This window comes from Anas platyrhynchos, chromosome 11, assembly GCF_047663525.1.
Source record: "Anas platyrhynchos isolate ZD024472 breed Pekin duck chromosome 11, IASCAAS_PekinDuck_T2T, whole genome shotgun sequence".
Lineage (NCBI taxonomy): Eukaryota > Metazoa > Chordata > Aves > Anseriformes > Anatidae > Anas > Anas platyrhynchos.
In genome coordinates this window covers 7,888,194-7,908,120 of record NC_092597.1, presented here as the reverse complement: position 1 = coordinate 7,908,120, position 19,927 = coordinate 7,888,194, and the positions used below count along the sequence as shown (strand labels likewise).

Here is a 19,927-nt window from a genome sequence, read left to right as displayed (position 1 = left end):
TATTTTTTCCTTGATTTTACAGAAACAAGCAAATGATCTTGTTGGCACCCTGATGAAGTGTACACCCCATTACATTCGCTGCATCAAACCAAATGAAACAAAGAAACCTCGAGACTGGGAGGAGAGCAGGTATGTGCATAAGCAGCCAAAAAAAAAAAAGCCACCAAAAAATCATGATCTTTAATCCTATAACCTACAGACCAATAAATTGGGCACATGATCTAAATAAGCAGTTAGTAGATGCAGTTCTTAGTTTTTTTTTTTCATAGTAGTTAGAGATGATCAAAATCTGCAGAATATGTAGCAGTAAAACTATAAGTATATTAAAGACTTTGTTTTCCATATGGAATTTGCACACCAAATGCGTTATACATCAATTCTAGCTTTTGCTCTGTGCTTTGAAAACAGCTTCTATTAGATAGCTGAAAGCCAACAAGACATTTGTATTTGCTGTCATGTATCAAACAAGCAAAACAGAAAAAAAGTGTTTATAGCAAAGAAATATAGGTTTCATGTTTTTTTTATTTTCCAACATTTAAGTTTCATTAGCCAGCTCTTTAAAGAGAAATAACTAGAATATCATTCATACAGACATTGAATATATGCCTAAATCATTAATTAGGTTTATTGCATCTGTTTTAAGTCACCTTTAACCATGTGGTGCTTTTTAACATCTTCATAGTATCTTAAAAAAAAAAAAAAAAAAGATACATTTTTTTCTTCCACTGAGGTCAGGTACAGTATTTAACATTTTTAATTATATACCAAGTACTTCTGGTATTGGTAGAAGTGCTGATAATAGCAATTAGTTATTTTTGTCACAGTGAAACGATTTGTGAAGTCTGATAAAGAATATTCTTGACCACATCAACAGCATGCCAGAATTCACTTCCTGCTTATTTGGCACACAGACTAGCACAATTACATGCAGATGTAGAGCACTTACAGAAGCCACAATCACGACTGCCCCTTGAAAGTGTCATTTAGGTCTTGGCAGTAAATGATAGACCCTCTTTCTCTAGCTTTTCCCACCTTTTAAAAATCCTACTATGCAGCACTTAATTTCTCACCCACACTGGGACCAAAGGAGGAAAGTTATTCTAGTGAAAGTATGTCTAAAAGTTGTAGCAAAGCAAAAAATACAAATTGGGGGCACTTTAAAAATCAATCATTTACATATTGGAAAACAGGCCTATTATTGTGGGAAGTGTTGCTAGGAAACCAATGAAACGAAACAAAACAAAACAAAAAACTAATCCTGACAAAAGGCCAGCTTTCAGGAAGCCCATTTTGGAATAAAAGTGGGTAAGATTTCTCCCCCCTCCCAACAGGGATGGCATTTAGCAAATGCAGCAACTGGTGACACTAAGATAAATGAAATACAGATGACTGTATAATATCAAACTCAACTACAAATAGAATTACTTCTTAGGATGGTAATCCTTCATCCCTGTTTACAAATACTAAGATTCTTTCCCTTTTCAAACCATTTCTCATATATTCTGACATCATATTGTATACATATGCTGTAACATTTAGTGAAATTTGCAGGAAAAATAAATGTAATTATATGCATATATCAACTCAAAACTTCAGCTTGTTTAATTTTGTCATTTCATGATTTTACCATGAGAAAGTTCTGCTGAAGGAAACAAAAATGCAACTGAGTATGTGTTATTTTTCTGAATGTTGCAGTAGTGTTTTTGGTTTTCTTTTGTGATCATTCAGTCTTGTATCATACACATGCTGCCGTACTTAAAAATACGATGGGAATAGTATATTTAATCTGCTTATTAGTAGCATATTACTAGACAGTGGAAGTGTTATCAAGTAAGGAGAAACTTCACAAAAGCCCATCTTCATGCTCATACAACCCATGTCACTTCAGCCTTCTACAGCTGTTGAATAATTTCAGATTGTTTTGTACTTTAAGATGGACCTTGTATAATACCTAAACCTTGTATAATACCTTAGTTATTCAAAAAATTGGGGTGTTCCTTGAAATGTGTTTTTGTTCAGATCCTGGCACAGCCACTTGGACATGTATTCAAAATTGCTGCATTAGCTGAATTCCCAGACCCTGACCTGCTTGAGGTTGATGCCTGGAGGGAGTTTTTCAGTGTGCCTTTTCTCAGAAAGAAAAAGAAAAACAGAAAAATGTCTCAAATTCTGTGTTGCTGGACACTAATACTGGCAGGACAGTAAGAAAAAGGGAGTAATACTGTTGCTGCAGTGCATTATTCCAGATGTGAACAGGAAGGAAAAGCTATAAACAGGAAAACGTATTTTTGTCTATCAATTTTCTACTGTTACTGTACCAGAATTTTTGGAGTAGGTATTAAAAATACTTTATTCCTTGAACACAGCAAGTTAAGATGTGCAGTTTTTTTTATTATAAGACAAAAGAGCAGCGTCTCTCTGTAATAAAATACCTCTAAAAAGAAATAACCACAGGGCTTCTGTTATTTGTAGCATGGGATTTCAATTTTTTCCCCTTATACTGAGTCATGTGAAAAGAATGTCTCTACCAAAAAAAAAAAAGTGATCAAATTTATATTGAAATTTAGCATTTCAAAATACCTAAAGAAATAATACCAAATTAACCTAGAGAGTTTTCAAGATTTGAAATATCTTGATTCATAAAATTGGTGAAATGGTACTTTAAAAAAGGATTAAAATTAAATGGACTTACAGACTCACTTTTTTTTTTTTAATAATGTGAAGAATTTTTATATACTGTTTATTAAATTTAGAGGACTAAAATCTTAACTTACTTCTGACTGAAAGCTAAAGCTTGCATAATTTGCCCTATAAAAAAAAACAACAGAGCCCCTGGAACACCACATTTCAGAATTAAAAGCTGACATTGCTTCTTTCAACCACATGACTTAGATGAGAAAAGTAAAGAAATGCAAAGGAAAACAGCACAAATCGACAATTGTTAGCAAAGTTAACTGAAATTCTTCAAATCAAATCTCCAAGCATTAAAAAGCAGACTAGTAGGATATGTAAGAAAGAACTTAAAATATGTTCCACAGCTCCAGAGACAGGAAAAGGTGCCAAAAGATTTATGGGGAAATACTTGTTCCTTGTTTAGAACCTGAAAGAGTTTTGCATGAGGGAAATGTAATGGTGTTGGGATAACGATGTTTCAGCTCGTGTGTACAGCAGAATCACCCCACAGCCATTAATTAACACTTTCATCTGGAAAAGTACCAGCTCAGTTTTTGTTTAGAATTAAAGTATGCCATGAGCAAACTTACCAGGCACGCTTCTGCCTATCCTCAGATCCTCCCTTTGCAATATGGTAAAGTCAAGAACAGTGCTAGCTTTTCACGAATATATTGCCCAAGGTTTCCTATTTCTGATTGTGTGTGTGTGCTGGAAGTTCGGAATCTGGGCCTTTCTCCTCTCCTCAGATGCAGCTCTTCTCCAGAACAGCCAAAAATGAGCTGTGTGCAACTGTCAATGTTTGAGCTATATAAACATAGGTGAAAACTACAATAAAAGAATGCAATTTCCCACTGCCTGGAATATCAGCTATGTAATTGTGTAGGTAGTTATTTGGCTTTTTATGGGTAATATTAGTGAAGAAATTTATACATGAATTAGGAGGTAGGTAGTTAGGCTACAATAGGGAATGCTACAGTAAATTTCCTGCATATATTTCAGTAATGTAGTCTACCTGCCCTGAGTATTTATTCTGCCATGCAGCGTGCTTGGTAATATGCAAGAATAAATAGATTCATATATGAATTTTATTATTTCATATATGCATGAATTTTACAAGTAGTCTTCTTTACTTCTAAAAATAACAGATTTTAAATCTTGTTTTGTCCACAGGGTAAAACATCAAGTGGAATATTTAGGTCTTAAAGAAAATATTCGAGTACGAAGAGCTGGCTATGCCTACAGGCGGGTTTTCAAGAAGTTTTTGCAGAGGTAGGAAAATACTAATTTTGAAATATTACAGTACAATTGTTTACACGATGAGGAAAAAAAGAAGTTGCAATTTTTAAGCGCTTCTCATGTCCCACTTTTCCTTTCTCCTATTTACCTTTATCTAGGCTATGCAGAGATTTAAATGTATCTTAAAGACTGTCTATTGTTGTCTTTGAAAGTCTTTTCACTTTCCTGTAAACTTGCTGAAGACTTCAGTTTTTTTTGTAGTGTTTTTAAAGGGTTGCTGAAAGTTAGAACTGAAGTCAAGAGAACTTAGAGTTAGGAGCTGTGTGTTCTGGAATCTGAGGGTAGCTCTCCAACTGCTCTTTGCCAGTGACAGGATAGGCAAAGAAATATGTGCCTGCCATTCAGCCATTTCAGTGCAAATTCATACCGTAACATGTGGACTCCATTTTCATTATGAAATAATTTTTAATCCTATTTTTTTCTTTATCTTCAAGCCCAGACATAATAAACATGAATGTGCTTCAGAGTATAAAACCTTATGTGAAGGCTACTGCTGAGACAGAGTAACAGATAATAATGAGTATGAAATCTAGCCTAACAGTTGTCAAACACTGATTATGAGGGCTGTGTCTAGAAATCTGCCTGAGGTCTGCACAGAGGAAAGCCACATGGTGTTTCTGGAAGGTGAATAGATTTCTATACTTCATTTCATGTGCAGAGATCCACAAGCAGCTGAAACCATTCTCTGTGGAATTCATCCATTTGTTTCAAATCAGTTTTGTAAAATTTAACAATTTAAGAGTAAACCTTGTCCTGCAACCTTTCCATTCACAGTTCCTAATATGCAGAACAACCTGTTCTGACACGATGAGTCAGTGTGAGTAAAAGTGGGCTGAGGCATGGGATGGTCAGGAAATGCATGCTTGTACATTTGTTTTCATTGGGAGCTACTTGGCATCTTGATGTAAGAAGAGATTTTGGGGCTGAATAGACTTTTATGTACAAAATTTACATTTGCATGCAAAAAGCTGATGTCACTGAAAAGGCCTGTGTGTTTCAAAGCATAACCAATCTGAAAGCTGAACTCCATACTCTGAGATAGGACCTAACTCCATACTGTGAATCTGTAATAGATAATATTTTTGATCTTTTTTTTTTTGGAATTGTTTCACAGCATTTTAAGAACACAGTCGTGCTGAAGTCCCTCATAAGCCCAAATTACACTTAAAGTCATAGAACCTATATATACAGATACCAACATGACCAGTTTAATGAGAAGTATGCAGAAGTACATTGGAGGAAAGTGCTATTCATTCCTAAACAGCAGTGGACAATGATAGAATTGATGCACATAACATACTAAATTCCAGAATTGTGATATGCTCAGTTGGTACATGGTACAGAATAATATAGTTTTGTTTGTTGTTGTTTTTTTTTTCCTGCCCATTAGACTTGTAACAACTGTAAACTATGTGAAGCTAGTCTAAGTTTATGAAAAAGCATTTCTAATCTTTTCTTATTCTGTACCTGAGAACTTTACTTACATTAAAAGATCTTCAGTCATATTTTTCCCTATGCCCTCCTTTATATAGCTTAGATGTAGGAAAGAATTTGTAACATGCTGAAATGTAGTGTCAAATTAAGTTATGTGAGGGGCTGCACAACTTTGATTGCCTGTATTAACTTCAGCACCTTTATATTCAGACTTCATTATCCAACTAGATTGTTGGAGTTACACGATGAACCTGCAAAAGAGGCTGTTAAATAAGCTGGAAGTTAGTTTAACTTACAACTCCTCCTTACACATCTATCTATCCCATAATACTGATAAGTTATACTGCCTCTATACATACTATGTGTAATGGGCATCTGTAACAGTAACAATTTTGTAACATAACAAAAGTAGCTCTTATGACATAACATCATGCTAGTGTCTGAGTATTTGATAACTAACTTCAACAGGACAGCAGTATAGACCCTTTGAATCTCACTGAATTTTGTTTGCCTTTTCTTTCCATGTACATGCTATTATTTAGAAGTATTGTGTTTTTTGTGATATGCTCCTTTTTAACTGTTTGTTATTTTTACGTGGTATTAAGTTGCATGACACTGTTTCTGCTTCTGGCTAGATAACAATTTAGATATGACACGATAGAGAAATGAACATTTCCTGAATAAAGTTTCTAACGACTTGTGTGATTTTGAGAAATTTTATTAGAAGCTGCCTAAATCTTCCTAAGAAACGTGAACTTGGGAATTACAACAAACTAAATTCCATACTCTATCAGTTTTTTCATTAATTTAATAGTTTTACTAATATAAGCATGGGAGTATTATGAGACAGAAAACTACTCACTGCTACCTATCAAAGACATGGTATTACAGCACTTCCCTGCCTTCTGTCCTAGCTGTTTGTATGGTCAGTTGACCTCTGTGTTCGCTCCAGATAGCACCAACATCACAGTATCTTCCCTCCTGTAGCAGGTGCCAAGCCAAAGGCTTTCTGGGATAAGGCCAAGACTGGCTCCTTGCTAAATGCAGACCAGCTGTTATTAACAGGTGCGTTAGGAGCATGAGCTGTCCGCTTGCTCAGAAACACAAAAGACCTTTGTAAGAATAAGGAAGACAAAGGCTTGAGTGGGAAATTGATCCCATACTTGGGAAAAAGTCTAGCATATTAAGGATATGGAGGTACTTAAACTTGTACCGTAAATTCTTGCTAGTAAATAATATTGCTCTGGCTTTATGGAGAGCAGAGCAGAACTTCCTGTAATTAACTACTGCAGTTACCAAATAGTTAACTTAGGGTCTGGAAATGGGAGACTTGTGGACAGTTGCCATTCTCGATGCAGCTGTTTTGTCTCGCTAAGCAAAAAACACCTTAATATTCTGTATCTTCCCATGCCCTGAGCTTCTGTAATTCCTACCAAGGTAGTCAGTATGCCCCCTGGGTAATAATACTAAGAATCAGTGGTATTCTGCTGCTGCTCTTTGCTGTTTTAACTTCTTTTCCTTCTTCTTTTCCTTGGTGGTTAAGATACGCCATTCTGACCAAAGCAACCTGGCCTTCCTGGAAAGGAGAGGAGAAGCAAGGAGTTCTCCATCTGCTTCAGTCTGTCAACATGGATCCCGACCAATACCAACTAGGGAAATCCAAAGTCTTCATCAAAGCTCCAGAGTCTGTAAGTGTGGTAGGACATGAGTCTATAAATATGAAGCTTTAGCCCACTCAGAAGTTTCACATGATAGGGTGGGAGAAATCAGAATATAAGTCAGGCAAGGCCAGCCTGTCACAGCTGCCTCAAGTCTGTGAGTGCAGTAGAGATTCTAGTTGCTTCAGTGATGGGTACAGTATAAGGACACTGCAGAAGTTTGACACGCAAGGAGCATTAAATACATGAAGAAGAGATGAGACACACAAGGATGCTTTGCATGCTTTGTCAGGTTACATATGATGTTCCATCAGTGAATCTGTCATTTGAAGGAACATGATGGTTTGAGAAGATATCTGTAGCCATTAGTCCAAGAAAACAGGTGCTTTTCTCAGTATAAGAACTACTGATGGAAATAAGAGAATAGCAACAAATATAGTAATGATATGTTATATATTATGGAGTAAATCAATGTCCCAGGATGACTGTAGCTTGAAATCCCATCCTGAAAGAACATTAGGTAGTCATATTAAGACTTTTTTTCCCCATGGCTTTTAAATTGCACAGTGTTGGAAAAAGTTCTTGTATCACTCATACATCATTCAGGAAACTTGTCAAGGAAGAAAAATACACAATCCACCATCCTGTGTTCCTTATTTATTAGGAACAGGTGACTTCTCGGTGCTTTGCCTTAAGTTACACATCAAAGTAAAAGCAGAATATTTCTGTTGCTGTAATTTTCAGAAAATTTTTGGTTTTGTTCTGTATGGTAGGCAGTAGATTCTGCTATGTCCATTCACATGGTAAAAGCTCAGAGGGAAAAATACTTGTCCAAGTCTTAATCAAAATTGTTTCTACCATGAATAGGGTAAGTCTCATCTGTTTATATAATAAAGCATCACAGTGCTCAAGGTGTATAGGGTATCTGAATACTTGGATGCATGTTGACAGAGCAGGAACTTCTAGCACAGGATTATTTTCACTTAAATATTGCAGTCAATGAGCCTTAACCAGCCAATTATAAAGAAGCATGAGCTTTGTTTGCCTTCCACTGTAGCACAGGTCATGATTTATTTATTAAGATTTTGGTGAGTTGGCGTGATAGTCTTGGTCATCAGTGAATGTCATTGATATCTTTTCTTGTGACAACAGTTGGGACTTTCAATCCTTTGCTGATGACCTCAAGTTTAAGATAGGGCAGTGGCAAATACCCATTCTGGTCAAGTAGCAGTTTAGAGTAATACAGATTACTTAGTTGCTTGCAATTACAAGGGACCAGAATTAGTAATTTAAGCAGCATCTTCTAGTTTGTCTTATGCTGTAGAAAATGGTTTTTTCCTCTTTTCACTGTGAAATTATTTTGCATCCATTGTAATAAGTTTTAAACCCAATGCAATCTCAGTTTGGGAGATGAAGAAACCAAAATAATTTGCATAAAGGCCACTTTCTTGATGTTATGCTATTTTCAGGAAAAAATAGTTTCAAGTTTTAATCTATTTTTCTGTTTTATATAATAAACTGTAAGGAAATAAGCTTCTCTGAATACTGAAAGACCCTAAGCTTTGGTATGCTTGCCCCTTACAAGAGGGCAGATTTCCAGCAGCCATATCTTCAAAGAAAGGAGTGAAAATGTTTGCTGGTACCTATCTTCTGTTTAATAGCTAAATGGTTCAAGTAGTCACTTAAGATCGATGCATCCAGTGTGGCCTACTCTGAAGTAGCTAAAACCTTAACCTTCTGTACCCCAACATCACATGCTACTATTCTGTTTCCCGGGAAAAAAAATGCTTCCAGTTTTACAGCATCTTCCCATTTGTTTCAGTGACATTTAATGACATATCTGTGAGGTTTATTAAAGACAATATGAGGGTGACTGAAAATAGTAAAACTTCTAGGGTTGCATTGCGATTTTAATTTAAATTAGTGCTTTTGATTACTATATAGTTTTCTTTTAAAAATGTATTTTTTGAAAAGCCATGAGGTTAATTTTAAAAATACTAAAATAGTTGGGGCCTTTTCCATTTAAAATACATATTTTAAGAAAAAGTTATGCAATATTTTTAGTTTATAATGTGTTTCAGTAAAATATTAGTTAACTTGATGTTTTCAGTGAACTTCCTTAATTGGGACTCTGACCTTCAGCTGCAGGTGATAGACTATTTTACACTGATATTTTGCAGTTAGCATTATTAGAGAAATAAATGACATGTTCACAAGAGATCAATGATTACTGTAAACTGAATTAGACATGGGCTTGATCATGCCCCTGCTGAAGCTTAGGAAGTTTTTGCATCAGGAGCATGCGTGTTTCATGCCTGTGCGCTGAAACCCTATCTAGCACTTGTGTGTTTGTGAAGAGATTTTTTTTTTTTAAATAAGTTTCTGTAGGTGGAGATTTGCCAACTGCAAAATAAGGTTTTATGGGTAGCAGAAATGAGGCTTCATTACTTACGTTTCCATCAAACACCTGAATAAATAACTCTGTACACAAACAAGTGAGGTCTTGCAGCAATGGTTTGCATTAGATCAAGTTTCCTTTCAGATCAATATGAACGCTTTTCCTAGATTTGCATCATTTAGCAGCAAATTTAACAAAGGATCCCATAGCCCAAGCTCACTTCTTGATACATCTTTTTGTTTGTTTTGTATTTTTGTTTGTTTTGTTTTTTAGAAACTTTCTCGCTTTTGAGAGCTAGGAGAGAAGCCCTTACGTGTATTTAAGTCACAGTATAGGAAAGTAATTAGCAAGAGCCAAGCTAGTGTACTGCTATAATATTATAATCATTAGCCAAATGTTGAGGTTCTGATGAGACAAGACAAACTGATGAGGAAGAGTGGAGCCAGTGGACACAGCAGGGTAAAGTTTAGATGAGGAAGAAAGATACATATGAATATGGTGCATTATTGTGTTACACATTGCACAGATGCCCATTGACATTCTAACATTGACAGGAGAAATGTGAATTTTAAAGAATATGGCAGGTTGGAGAGGCAGGCTGGATGGATGCCCAGTGGAGAACTTCAAGTTGCACCAGTAGTATTTCAGGAGAATTCATATTACTTTTTCTTCCTAATTGGGTTTCAGGGTTAATAGGTAAGCTGGTAAAACACAGAACCACTAAAGCTTCTCAGGTCTTCCTACCTTACCATTCTGATCCTTGGTCATAGTAGAAGCAGCAGCTTGGATCTGGAGTGAAATACATTGGAAAGTTGAAAGTAAAGTGTTTTTTCCAAATCTTCTCTTGTAAAATGTTTGACCTACCTATTGTCCTTTTGTGCAGCTCTTCTTATTAGAAGAGATGAGAGAGAGGAAGTACGATGGGTATGCCAGGGCCATCCAGAAGGCATGGAGGAAGTATGCAGCCAGGAAAAAATATGTACAGATGAGAGAAGAAGGTAGGTCCTAACTTCTGGTGACTTATTTCACATTTCCTTCGTCTCTTGCACCATATTTTTTGTTATTGGAATTATCTCCCTCTCTTTAAAGAAAATGATTGCTTTGCAGACTAGGAATGACTGGAAATTGTTGGACCCCTGAGGTACCACTGAGGTTAACTGTTCTGTATGTGTGGTTTTGTTGGACTACCCAGTGCTTTGGTCTGAAAACAAAGCCAGACTGAGTAGGAGAGAATTTCCGTAGTTTCAGAAGCACTCCTGATTTGTCAGAGCTGCCAAGCTTGCCATCAGTGTATTTCAATAGGAATGGATTTAATAACCATGTGGATCCTTATATAAGGATTAGTAGCAGTGCCTCACTATTCTTTTCCTATTAGAAGCAATTTGGTTATCACTTCTCCAAAAGTTCTGCTTTAAACCACTAATGCTCCTTCACACTGAATTTAGAAAATTTAGTAAATAGTATTAATGTCTATTTTTTGTATTTAAGCATCAGATCTATTGCTGAACAAGAAAGAGAGGAGACGGAACAGCATTAACAGGAATTTTGTGGGAGATTACATAGGCATGGAGGACCATCCAGAGCTACGCCAGTTTGTGGGCAAGCGAGAGAAGATTGATTTTGCAGACACCGTAACTAAATATGACAGGCGGTTTAAGGTAGGTTTAAGAACAAGATCCACTGATGATCAGTCCTGCTAGGGAGTCATACTGATGTCTCTACAATCCTTTAACAAACTCTGTGTCAAAAAAATCTAGGATAGTATCTTGAAAATAGTCTTTGACCCCTCTTAACTCTCAACATTGAGATTTTCAAGCCATTTGTTCCAGGGCAAAAGGGAATTGCTTTATGGGAATTGCTGGGCAGAAAGCTAAATTAAGAAAGGGAAGAAAAGCTACTTTAGTCCAGTGCAATCTGAGGCTGTGATTTATCACATCAGATTCCCCTGCACGCATTCAAATCAAAGACTGAAAGCCTTGCCCCACATCATTATGTATTGTATGCCCCCAATACATTATGTATTTTTGGAACAGCATCATGACATTAATGCATTGATCTCTGTATAACTCTATATTTTCAAACAATTCTGTTTCAGAGCGTGAAGCGAGACCTTATCCTCACTCCTAAGTGCATATACCTCATTGGGCGTGAAAAGATAAAGCAGGGTCCAGAAAAGGGTCAAGTTAAGGAAGTCTTAAAGCGAAAGATGGAAGTGGAGAGAATTCTTTCTGTTTCTCTAAGGTCAGTATCTTGAACACATCTTTCCACTGACAGAAATTTGTGTAAAACAATGAAACAAGTTGATTGATGAAGGGTGAATTCCATAAGCTCTATTAATTGAATGTTGTAAACAAAGCTGGAATTACTTTCACTCACAGCCCTAGTATGTTATAGCAGTTGTTTGTTAATAAACATTTTCTGACTAATTGTTAAAATGGTTCACTTGGTTTAAGTCTCACCCAAAATGTGTTCTGTGAAGCATATATGCACTGTAACGTGCTCAAGAAGGTTTAGTGAGTTTTGGCTTAAGCTTGTATCTGAGAGGTAGTTCTTGGATATATATTGAAATACACCTTGTGTGTATCCAGTGCTTCCTAAAGAGTGGTTCTCTGTGGTGAGCTCTTAAAACCTTCATTCCTAGTTGGATTTCACATCACTTCTGATGACTGAATATCAAACCAGTCCCAACTTGCAGGAAATATCTGTGGTGGTGCCCACAAAGAGCTGAGAAACCTGGTTAGGTGAGTAAATAAAAACAGGAAGAAACTTCCCATGAGACCCATAGATTTTTGCCTGTATCACTTCATCCCCTTGAAGATGAACAAAAGAAGTCTCTGAATACCTTTGCATTTGTTATTGCAGTTTATCAGAGCTGGCAGCTAAGTATTAAATTTAATATAAAAGAATACAGATCCAGCCTAATGGACCAGCAATAATTCTATAAATATTAAAATTTTGTAGTGTAAGAGAATACTCTGTAGTTGAGTACTATATATTGACATATATATTGACAGCTACGGCAAAGTGTTTTTTTTAATAATATGCTTATAGAACATTGTTCCTATTAAGATATTCAGAAATCTTCCCACAGACATAATCCAGTACTAAAACAGAGATTTTCACATTTCTGCATTTGTAGATTAAATAAAATCTTTCCAAGATTAGGGAAATGTCTGCTTTTACAATACCGTTTTCAAATCTTGTGGTTTACTTTAGCACAAATCTTTCTAACAAAAGCTGCAACAGCGATAGATCCAGGTTAAAAGAGTGGAACCTGCCTAGTTAGTGTTCCAAGTTTCAACTGTGTGCTGTACAAATATTAAACAGATTTCAGCCAGACACTTGAACTGGGCCTGTAGCATTCCACAGGCAGAGTTGCATTGAGTCAGCTAAAAGCACAGCTGCCTGCCAAGGTAGTGAAAGCTGTTACACTCTTCTCAAAAGTAAATAACAGTTCCACAGAAGGTTTTGAAGGAAAACAAAATGTGCATAGTTTGGAGGAAATGTGTATATTACATTGTGTCTAATACTGTTTTAAACTTAGCTTACTGAATTTATTTTGTTGGAAAAGCCATTCTTTGTATATTCTAAAAGTAGCGTCAGAATTACAAACTGTCAAGCCATCCAGGTATTCCCCCCAGAACAAAGCTGCCCAGAAAACACAGGATCAGGAGAGCTTTTCCTGTTTTCATGTTACTATGGGCTGAGTTCATAATGGATCTTACTTAAGGAATATTTTAACTCTGTATTGATACAGTTTATTAGTAATACAATGCCCTGGCTGCAGAGGCTACACGAATTACTGCTTCACTAGAATCTGAGATGATCTTTTATTAGTGATCAGAGTTGCAGCTTGTAGCATTTAACAGTCTTCAATTAATAAATCCAGAATGAAACTTTTATACAGTACAAGTATTGCCTCTTTGTATTTTTGAAAGAAACATAAGTTTTTCAGAGGTCATGCTCAAAACAAAAATTGTGTTAGCTCTCTAGCTTGCATTGTCTCATGTGTTTTCAAAACTCTAGTTTGTAGTTTATTTTTAAATAAAATTCTAATTCTCAACTAAAAAGGAAGGGAAACTCCCTGTACTTTAAATTTTGACACCTGTAGGGTAATTGACTTCTGACCAGTTTTGAAGTCTCAGTCCTCTGCCTTGGAAGAAAATAATTGAAATGACACTTTTTAGGAGCTATCCAGACTGGCTTTTAGCTCTGTTCTGTATTACAGACAAGAAGGACAGAATATTCAAGCAGTACTGGCACATACTCACATCAAGTAACACTATGTAACAATTACTAAAGGAATTATCCTTTAAAATACAATTACCCAATTTGTAATTTGTTCTGTGAATTGAGTATGACAACTACTCATAGAAGTCAGCTAGTGTTTTTAATAGCAGTAAATAACTGAGTTTTACAATTTATCTGATAAGCAGTGACACAGGATATCCTAACACTGTTGCAAAGGCAGGCTCTTTGCCAAGCAAGCTAAAATAGGACCACTGGCTGGGTAGTATTTCCTATAGTGCTGGGGTTTTTCTTACATGTCCCTTTCAGAACCCTGCTGATACTCTGTTTGCTTGATGGTAGGAAGGGAGGTCATGATTTTGCTTTATTTTCTTTTATTTCTTACTGCTATTTTAAATACTAAGTAGGTAATTAGGTAAGTTTGTGGCTTCATACACACTTCCATAAGCTATAAGAAAGATTTCAGAGTTTGAAAAGAGATTATGGAATATGTAAGTGGTGGGTAAACTTTTAGAAAAATGGGTAGTGGTATGACTTATTCTTCATCTCAGGTTAGAAACATTTTCATATCTAACAGTCAAGAGTATCTGTAGCAATAGTACAAAATTTTTTAATGCTGCATGAAGTAAATTGGTACTCACTGTCTCTAGAGGGAGTCATAGTCTTCAGTAACTAGATGAAAAATGATGATGAGAAAGCTACCTCTGCTTACCACCTTCGTATTTAAAGAGTCAGCAATCAGGGAAACCAGCTGTGAGAGGAAAAGGAAAGAGCATGCTTAAAGTGGAAAGCTGTTAATTGCTAGGTAATTAGGATCAGAAAAGAGTGATGAGGGAAAATAGATTTAATTTTCTCTCTGATGGAAGAGAAGGGACTTCTTTTCTGAGCTGAAAGTTATTTCAAGTTCCTTATTTGCAAGACTTAATTTACTCTTTGACTTACTGTGAAACTTTGAAGTAATGCATAATACGTAGATGGGATATCAGTGCCTTCTCTGTGTGATTTATTGCTATGCAAACCATTTAAAGACGTTTTTCCTTAGTGCTCGTTATGTAACTTTGGCTTGCCTTTCACTTGGCTGCCAAAGCCACCTGCCTGGTTTTCCACAATCTTAATCACTGATGATATTGACACTGCCAAGTTTTATGCCATTAGCAAGTAAGTTTTTAGTATATTGGTTTTAGAAGAAACTGTGAAAACTACTAATAAATGCTAATTCTAAATCCAAACCTTTCATATCCAGGATTTGAAAGGTTTATTTCTCCAGAAATACAAACAGATAGTGCCTTTTTCACTTATGAGACAACATCTAATGTATTGAAATAAATTGCTATGCTACAATTATATTTTCTAATATTACTAAAAGCAGATGATGATTAGATGGGAGCAAATAAATAACAAAGTCACAACTAATATGGTTAATTTTAAATTTGTGTGAGATTTTAGCATGTTGTGATGGGGAGGTCAGCTGCTTGCTTGCAGTAACTGACCTTGCTGTAGATAGCTTTTCAGTGTAACAATTGTAGGGTGTTTTGTTTTAAATGCAGCAGCTGTGGATGGAGTTGCTAGACATTGTATTGACAATATCTTTATCAGTTGTGACTATGATAGCTTGCTGACCATATTTATGACTTGCTTTCAGCTTTCTTGTCTTAAAAACATAAAATCCTGTAATCATCCTTGTTGGAGCAAGGAGAGGGTGTCATGGCTAGACAAAGTGAAATCTTATTTCACAGAGACATCATGTTATATTAGGTTTAAAAAACCAACCAACCAAAGATGCTTATTTCCTTGTTTTTGTTTTATTTGTAAAGCGTTATGTATATTGCTTTTTAGAGAGGTTGCAGAAACAGATAGCCACCAATATAGTTATAGCGAGGAAGTATGCCAACATGTTGTTAAAAGGAAAAACAATACATTTATAAACAAGTTAGCATGCTGAAACAACACTAATCTAGCTAGAACTCAGAGGAACTGTGGGGACTCGGCAGAAATCAACCAAGTAAATTGCTGATGTGGATATAATTTTCTATGGAGTATTTTTGCAGCATCTGTAAGCAGGAATTGATCCATTGATGGCAATAGATCCCAACATGTGTGTTCTTTGTACTGTATAATCATTAAGCTAAAAACGATGGAGAGTTAAGAGCTTTCATTCAGAATTTGCTTGCTTGGACTTTCAGTCTTACTTTATGACTGGTAACTTTCAAGTTTCCAATTCATCTCTAATCACAGATTTTGCCATTGTTAAGGAGATGGACTTTAATTTTAACTTCAATAGCACATGTTTTTATGAAACATTGATTACTGTAAAATGAGCAAACAGCTTGCCTGTGTTTCAAACAGGATTGTTTCAGCTATTTCATTATCTACTGCTCAAAATAAGTGTTCTCATAAAGCAAGACTCTATGGTACACACTCTTTGGACTTTGTGATTTTAAAAATTAACCATGTGTACAAATTTCATTATAATGCTGGCTCTATTTGCTATTGAAATTTTAATCTGAATGGTATATACTCTGATTTCTTTTCAGCACGATGCAGGATGACATGTTCATTCTACATGAACAGGAATATGATAGCTTGCTGGAATCAGTCTTCAAAACTGAGTTTTTAAGCCTTTTATCAAAACGATACGAAGAGAAAACACAAAGAAAACTACCTCTGAAATTTAGCAATACGTGAGTTATGTTTTTTCAGTGCGCTTTTAAAGAATAAATAATCATTGCTCTTGCTGACAAGGCAGATGAGTGAAAGCTGCTTGCTGAGCTCCTGCCTAGTGCTTTGCTTTAGAATAATAAGAGACAATACACTATAAAAATGCAAGGAAACCAGACGTTTTTTAGCTCATTGGAGTAATAGATTGGGGTTGTATCTGGGCCATCTGCCACTTTCCACTGTCTATGGGCGTAGGTGAGTTGCTTGCATTCTACTGAACATTCAGCAGGATCAAGGGTCCGTGACTTTGGCCTGTCACAGCTCAACTTTGTGCTGTCAGTGCTGTGGCTGCACAGCAGGGGCCAGGCCAGTCACTGCACAATTAGTGTGCACCCATAGAGCAAGCTTTCCCATCTCTCTGCTGCTGCTGTTTCCTCTCATGAGAAGGGAACATCCTCTTCAAACTCCTTAACCTTGACCCAGCAGTGGAAACATTGTGATATTTGGAACACAATTCCAGAGACATAATATAATAATCTGAAATAAGGTCTCTTCTGCCAGGTGAAATGATAATTCCTGGAGGAGCTTGTAAATTATTTTGGGAACATTCCTTATAAACAAGCCTGAAAAGCTACTGAATGTTTGATGTGTGTTTTAGCTGTAAGGGTGTGCTGGAAACTATCCCAATGACTGTTTTTGTTAATGCTCCTACCCTTGAAGTAGATTAGCAGCAGCAGGCCTTGAATTTTTTGTATGTTCATTTCTTTAAAAGAAGTGCAAGAATTATAAAAGTTAACAGGAGACTCTTATTTTAGTTTGAAAGGGTATAGGAGGACAACTGAAGTTTGGAACACTCCTGTAGCATATGCTCCTATACTCAAAGCCAGGAATAAATATTTTTAATAATCCAGTACCAGGAATAAAAATTTTTGTTCATGCCAGTGGTAGTGTGTTATATTTCTTGGGTCTTGCCCCAAACCGTGATTTTCTTAGCTTATATCTGATTGCATTAGAGAGCAGAAGCAGACAGTATGGAAATACTTGGAAAGAGTGTGTGTGTACATATATATATAGTCATTTATATAGTTCATATAAATATGAAAATAATTAGAAAGATTGAAAAGTGTGTGCAAAAATGTTCACTCCCCAAATATGCACAAGGCCCACTCATTAAGCACATATTGGGCACCTAATGGCATAAACAGAAGAACATTTAGGAATGGAGCACTCGCTAGCTTGCACTAGTGGAGTCTTCTAGTGAAATCTGTCTTATGGTAGACACATCTGTTGCTTAGACCCTTGTATGTTTTTCCTCAAAGCTCATTTACGTTCTTATGCTCTCCAGAGTGTCTTAAACTTCCTTCCTGTATTATGAAAGCCAAAAGATCAGTTAAGTAGAACATGTAAAAAAAAATAATTAGGTGCTTTATATCATTATTCACGCATTGAATAGAGATTCTCACTCTAAGCTTTTTATTTTTATATCTCTAAGTTATCTGCTGCCAAGTGATATTGTCCTGGTTTGACATTTAAATTCTTTGTTGTTTTTTTTTGTTTGTTTGTTTGTTTGTTTGTTTTGTTTTCTTCTTGTTTTCATGTGCTTATATTAGGCTTGAAGTAAAGCTGAAAAAGGAGAGCTGGGGGCCCTGGAGCAGTAGTGGTTCTCGACAAGTGCAATTTATGCAAGGCCAAGGAGATATAGCCATTCTCAAACCAAGCAATAAAGTGCTGCAGATCAGCATTGGACCAGGGCTACCAAAGAATTCCCGTATGTATGATTTTCCTTTAGAAATGAATGACTCCCGCTTTCCCTCCTTGCCTCTCTCGCATCAGCATTTTCATTGTTTCTCTGTTAGACTGAAAAGAAGATCCAAGTTATGGGTCCTACTGATGCAGCAAATTTCCCTACTGTTTTATAGTCTTTCTGAAATTTAATAAATTTTTCTAAGTTTTTATTTCCCTATATACCAAATGCTTCTGAAGTGTCTGAGGTTCTTCTCCTTGTGGCAAAATAAATGAGGGTGTTAACTTATGTGACATAGTACAAGCAGCAAGCACAATTAGCCAAGCATTTTGAAGCTGAGTGTTGCAGTCTACTCAGAGCTCCTGCAGTTCTTACAGTCATGCAGATGCAGAAAGGACATCTTTCTTGTACGTCACCCTTGTATGTCACCGAAGACTGAGCTCTAAATAGTACTGTCTGTAAAAAACAGTCTCTAAAGGTGTTTACCTTTTTGCCATATTAAATGCTTTCTGTGAAGCTTCTACCTCGTAGAGGATTCTATGGAGAGAATAGGGAAAGTTTTTTTTGGCACAGCTATCTTACAGGATAAAAGAAGGAAGAAAATAAATCTCTTTTCAAAGTAAAACACCTATCTTTTAACCAGACCTGGAGGCATACTGCTAAATTGTTTTCCTGTTGTTTTCCTATCAAACAGGACAGTGCAATAAAGTGGGGGAAGGGGGGGAGGGGGGGAGATTTCTTGGCATCTAAAACTTGATTTCTAAAACTAGTCCCTAAAGCTAATAGTCTTTAAGGCTCAATTCACTGCAGTAAATTGTCTTGAGACATCTGTACCTTGAATCCTACGGCTGAACTGGATCACAAAAGGGAGAATATGCCAAAGGCATCCTTGTTGCACCTAAAGCTTTAGCAGAACATGGGCAATACCGCACATTAGATTGATTACTCCTAAGATCAGCCTCTCTGAACACAGAGGGGTCTGGTGGCCATAACCTTACCTAATTAATATAATCAAAAAAGGGTAACAAAATGTTGCTGATTCTTTCAGGTCCTACTAGACGTAATGTTACGCAAACTAGAGGGTATTCTAACAGGTCTCAAACTCAGACTTACCCTATGAGAGCTGCGCCTCCTCCTCCCGGTAAGTTTTCTTAGCCTCCAGTTTAAAACAAAACTAAAAATTTAGGCTTTCACTTTTTTCTTTTCATCTGTGTTTTTGTTTGTTGTGTTTTTTGTTTTGTTTTTGTTTTCCCATAAAAAAAAAAACAAATATTAAGAGGATATTAAAATTTTACTATCTTAAATTAAACATACATTGCAGGCATTTTTGAAGTGTGTCATTGGGAGATTAGTGGGAATCATCATCAAACTGGTATTCCACCAGAGACAGCTTGGTTGTTAGGGTTGCTGGCATGTTCAGTCACTGAGGAGAAAATACTGAATCTTAAAACTAACCCCATAGCCTCTCTATCGTCCTTTTTAGGGAAAAATATACACATTAATCAGGATATAGCCAACACTTTGTAATGAAACTGCTTTCAGGGCCATAAAAAACAGAATGCAATTTATGTCTCATTGTCCTACCCTGTTAGATAACTTTCATGTGTACTGAATGCTGAGCACTATGAGCTCTGCCAGCAAGTTGTATGGCTTTTTTTTTTCTGTATGGGATTGATGTAATTAGGGTGTTTCACATCTGCCCTTGAGCGATATGATTAATTTAGCCTGTGAACTCAGAGGAAAGAACAATATCCCATTGACCTACAACTTCCCAAGCAGTTCTTTTTTCTACATTCCCAGAGTGTTTTTTTCAATTAT

At 36.2% G+C, this 19,927-nt stretch overlaps 1 protein-coding gene across 5 annotated transcripts in view; it reads left to right on the top strand.

Moving 5' to 3' along the window:
* Positions 1-19,927, top strand: part of MYO1E (myosin IE) — a 159,303-nt gene that overhangs the window by 132,354 nt on the left and 7,022 nt on the right. For all 5 annotated transcript variants that reach the window (XM_072043626.1, XM_072043624.1, XM_038184873.2 and 2 more), the window contains 9 exons: positions 23-129; positions 3,844-3,942; positions 6,947-7,091; positions 10,343-10,457; positions 10,948-11,117; positions 11,555-11,700; positions 16,242-16,388; positions 17,976-18,133; positions 19,158-19,250. In XM_072043626.1, the coding sequence (XP_071899727.1) occupies positions 23-129; positions 3,844-3,942; positions 6,947-7,091; positions 10,343-10,457; positions 10,948-11,117; positions 11,555-11,700; positions 16,242-16,388; positions 17,976-18,133; positions 19,158-19,250 (1,180 nt within the window). The remainder of the gene's footprint in view (positions 1-22; positions 130-3,843; positions 3,943-6,946; positions 7,092-10,342; positions 10,458-10,947; positions 11,118-11,554; positions 11,701-16,241; positions 16,389-17,975; positions 18,134-19,157; positions 19,251-19,927) is intronic.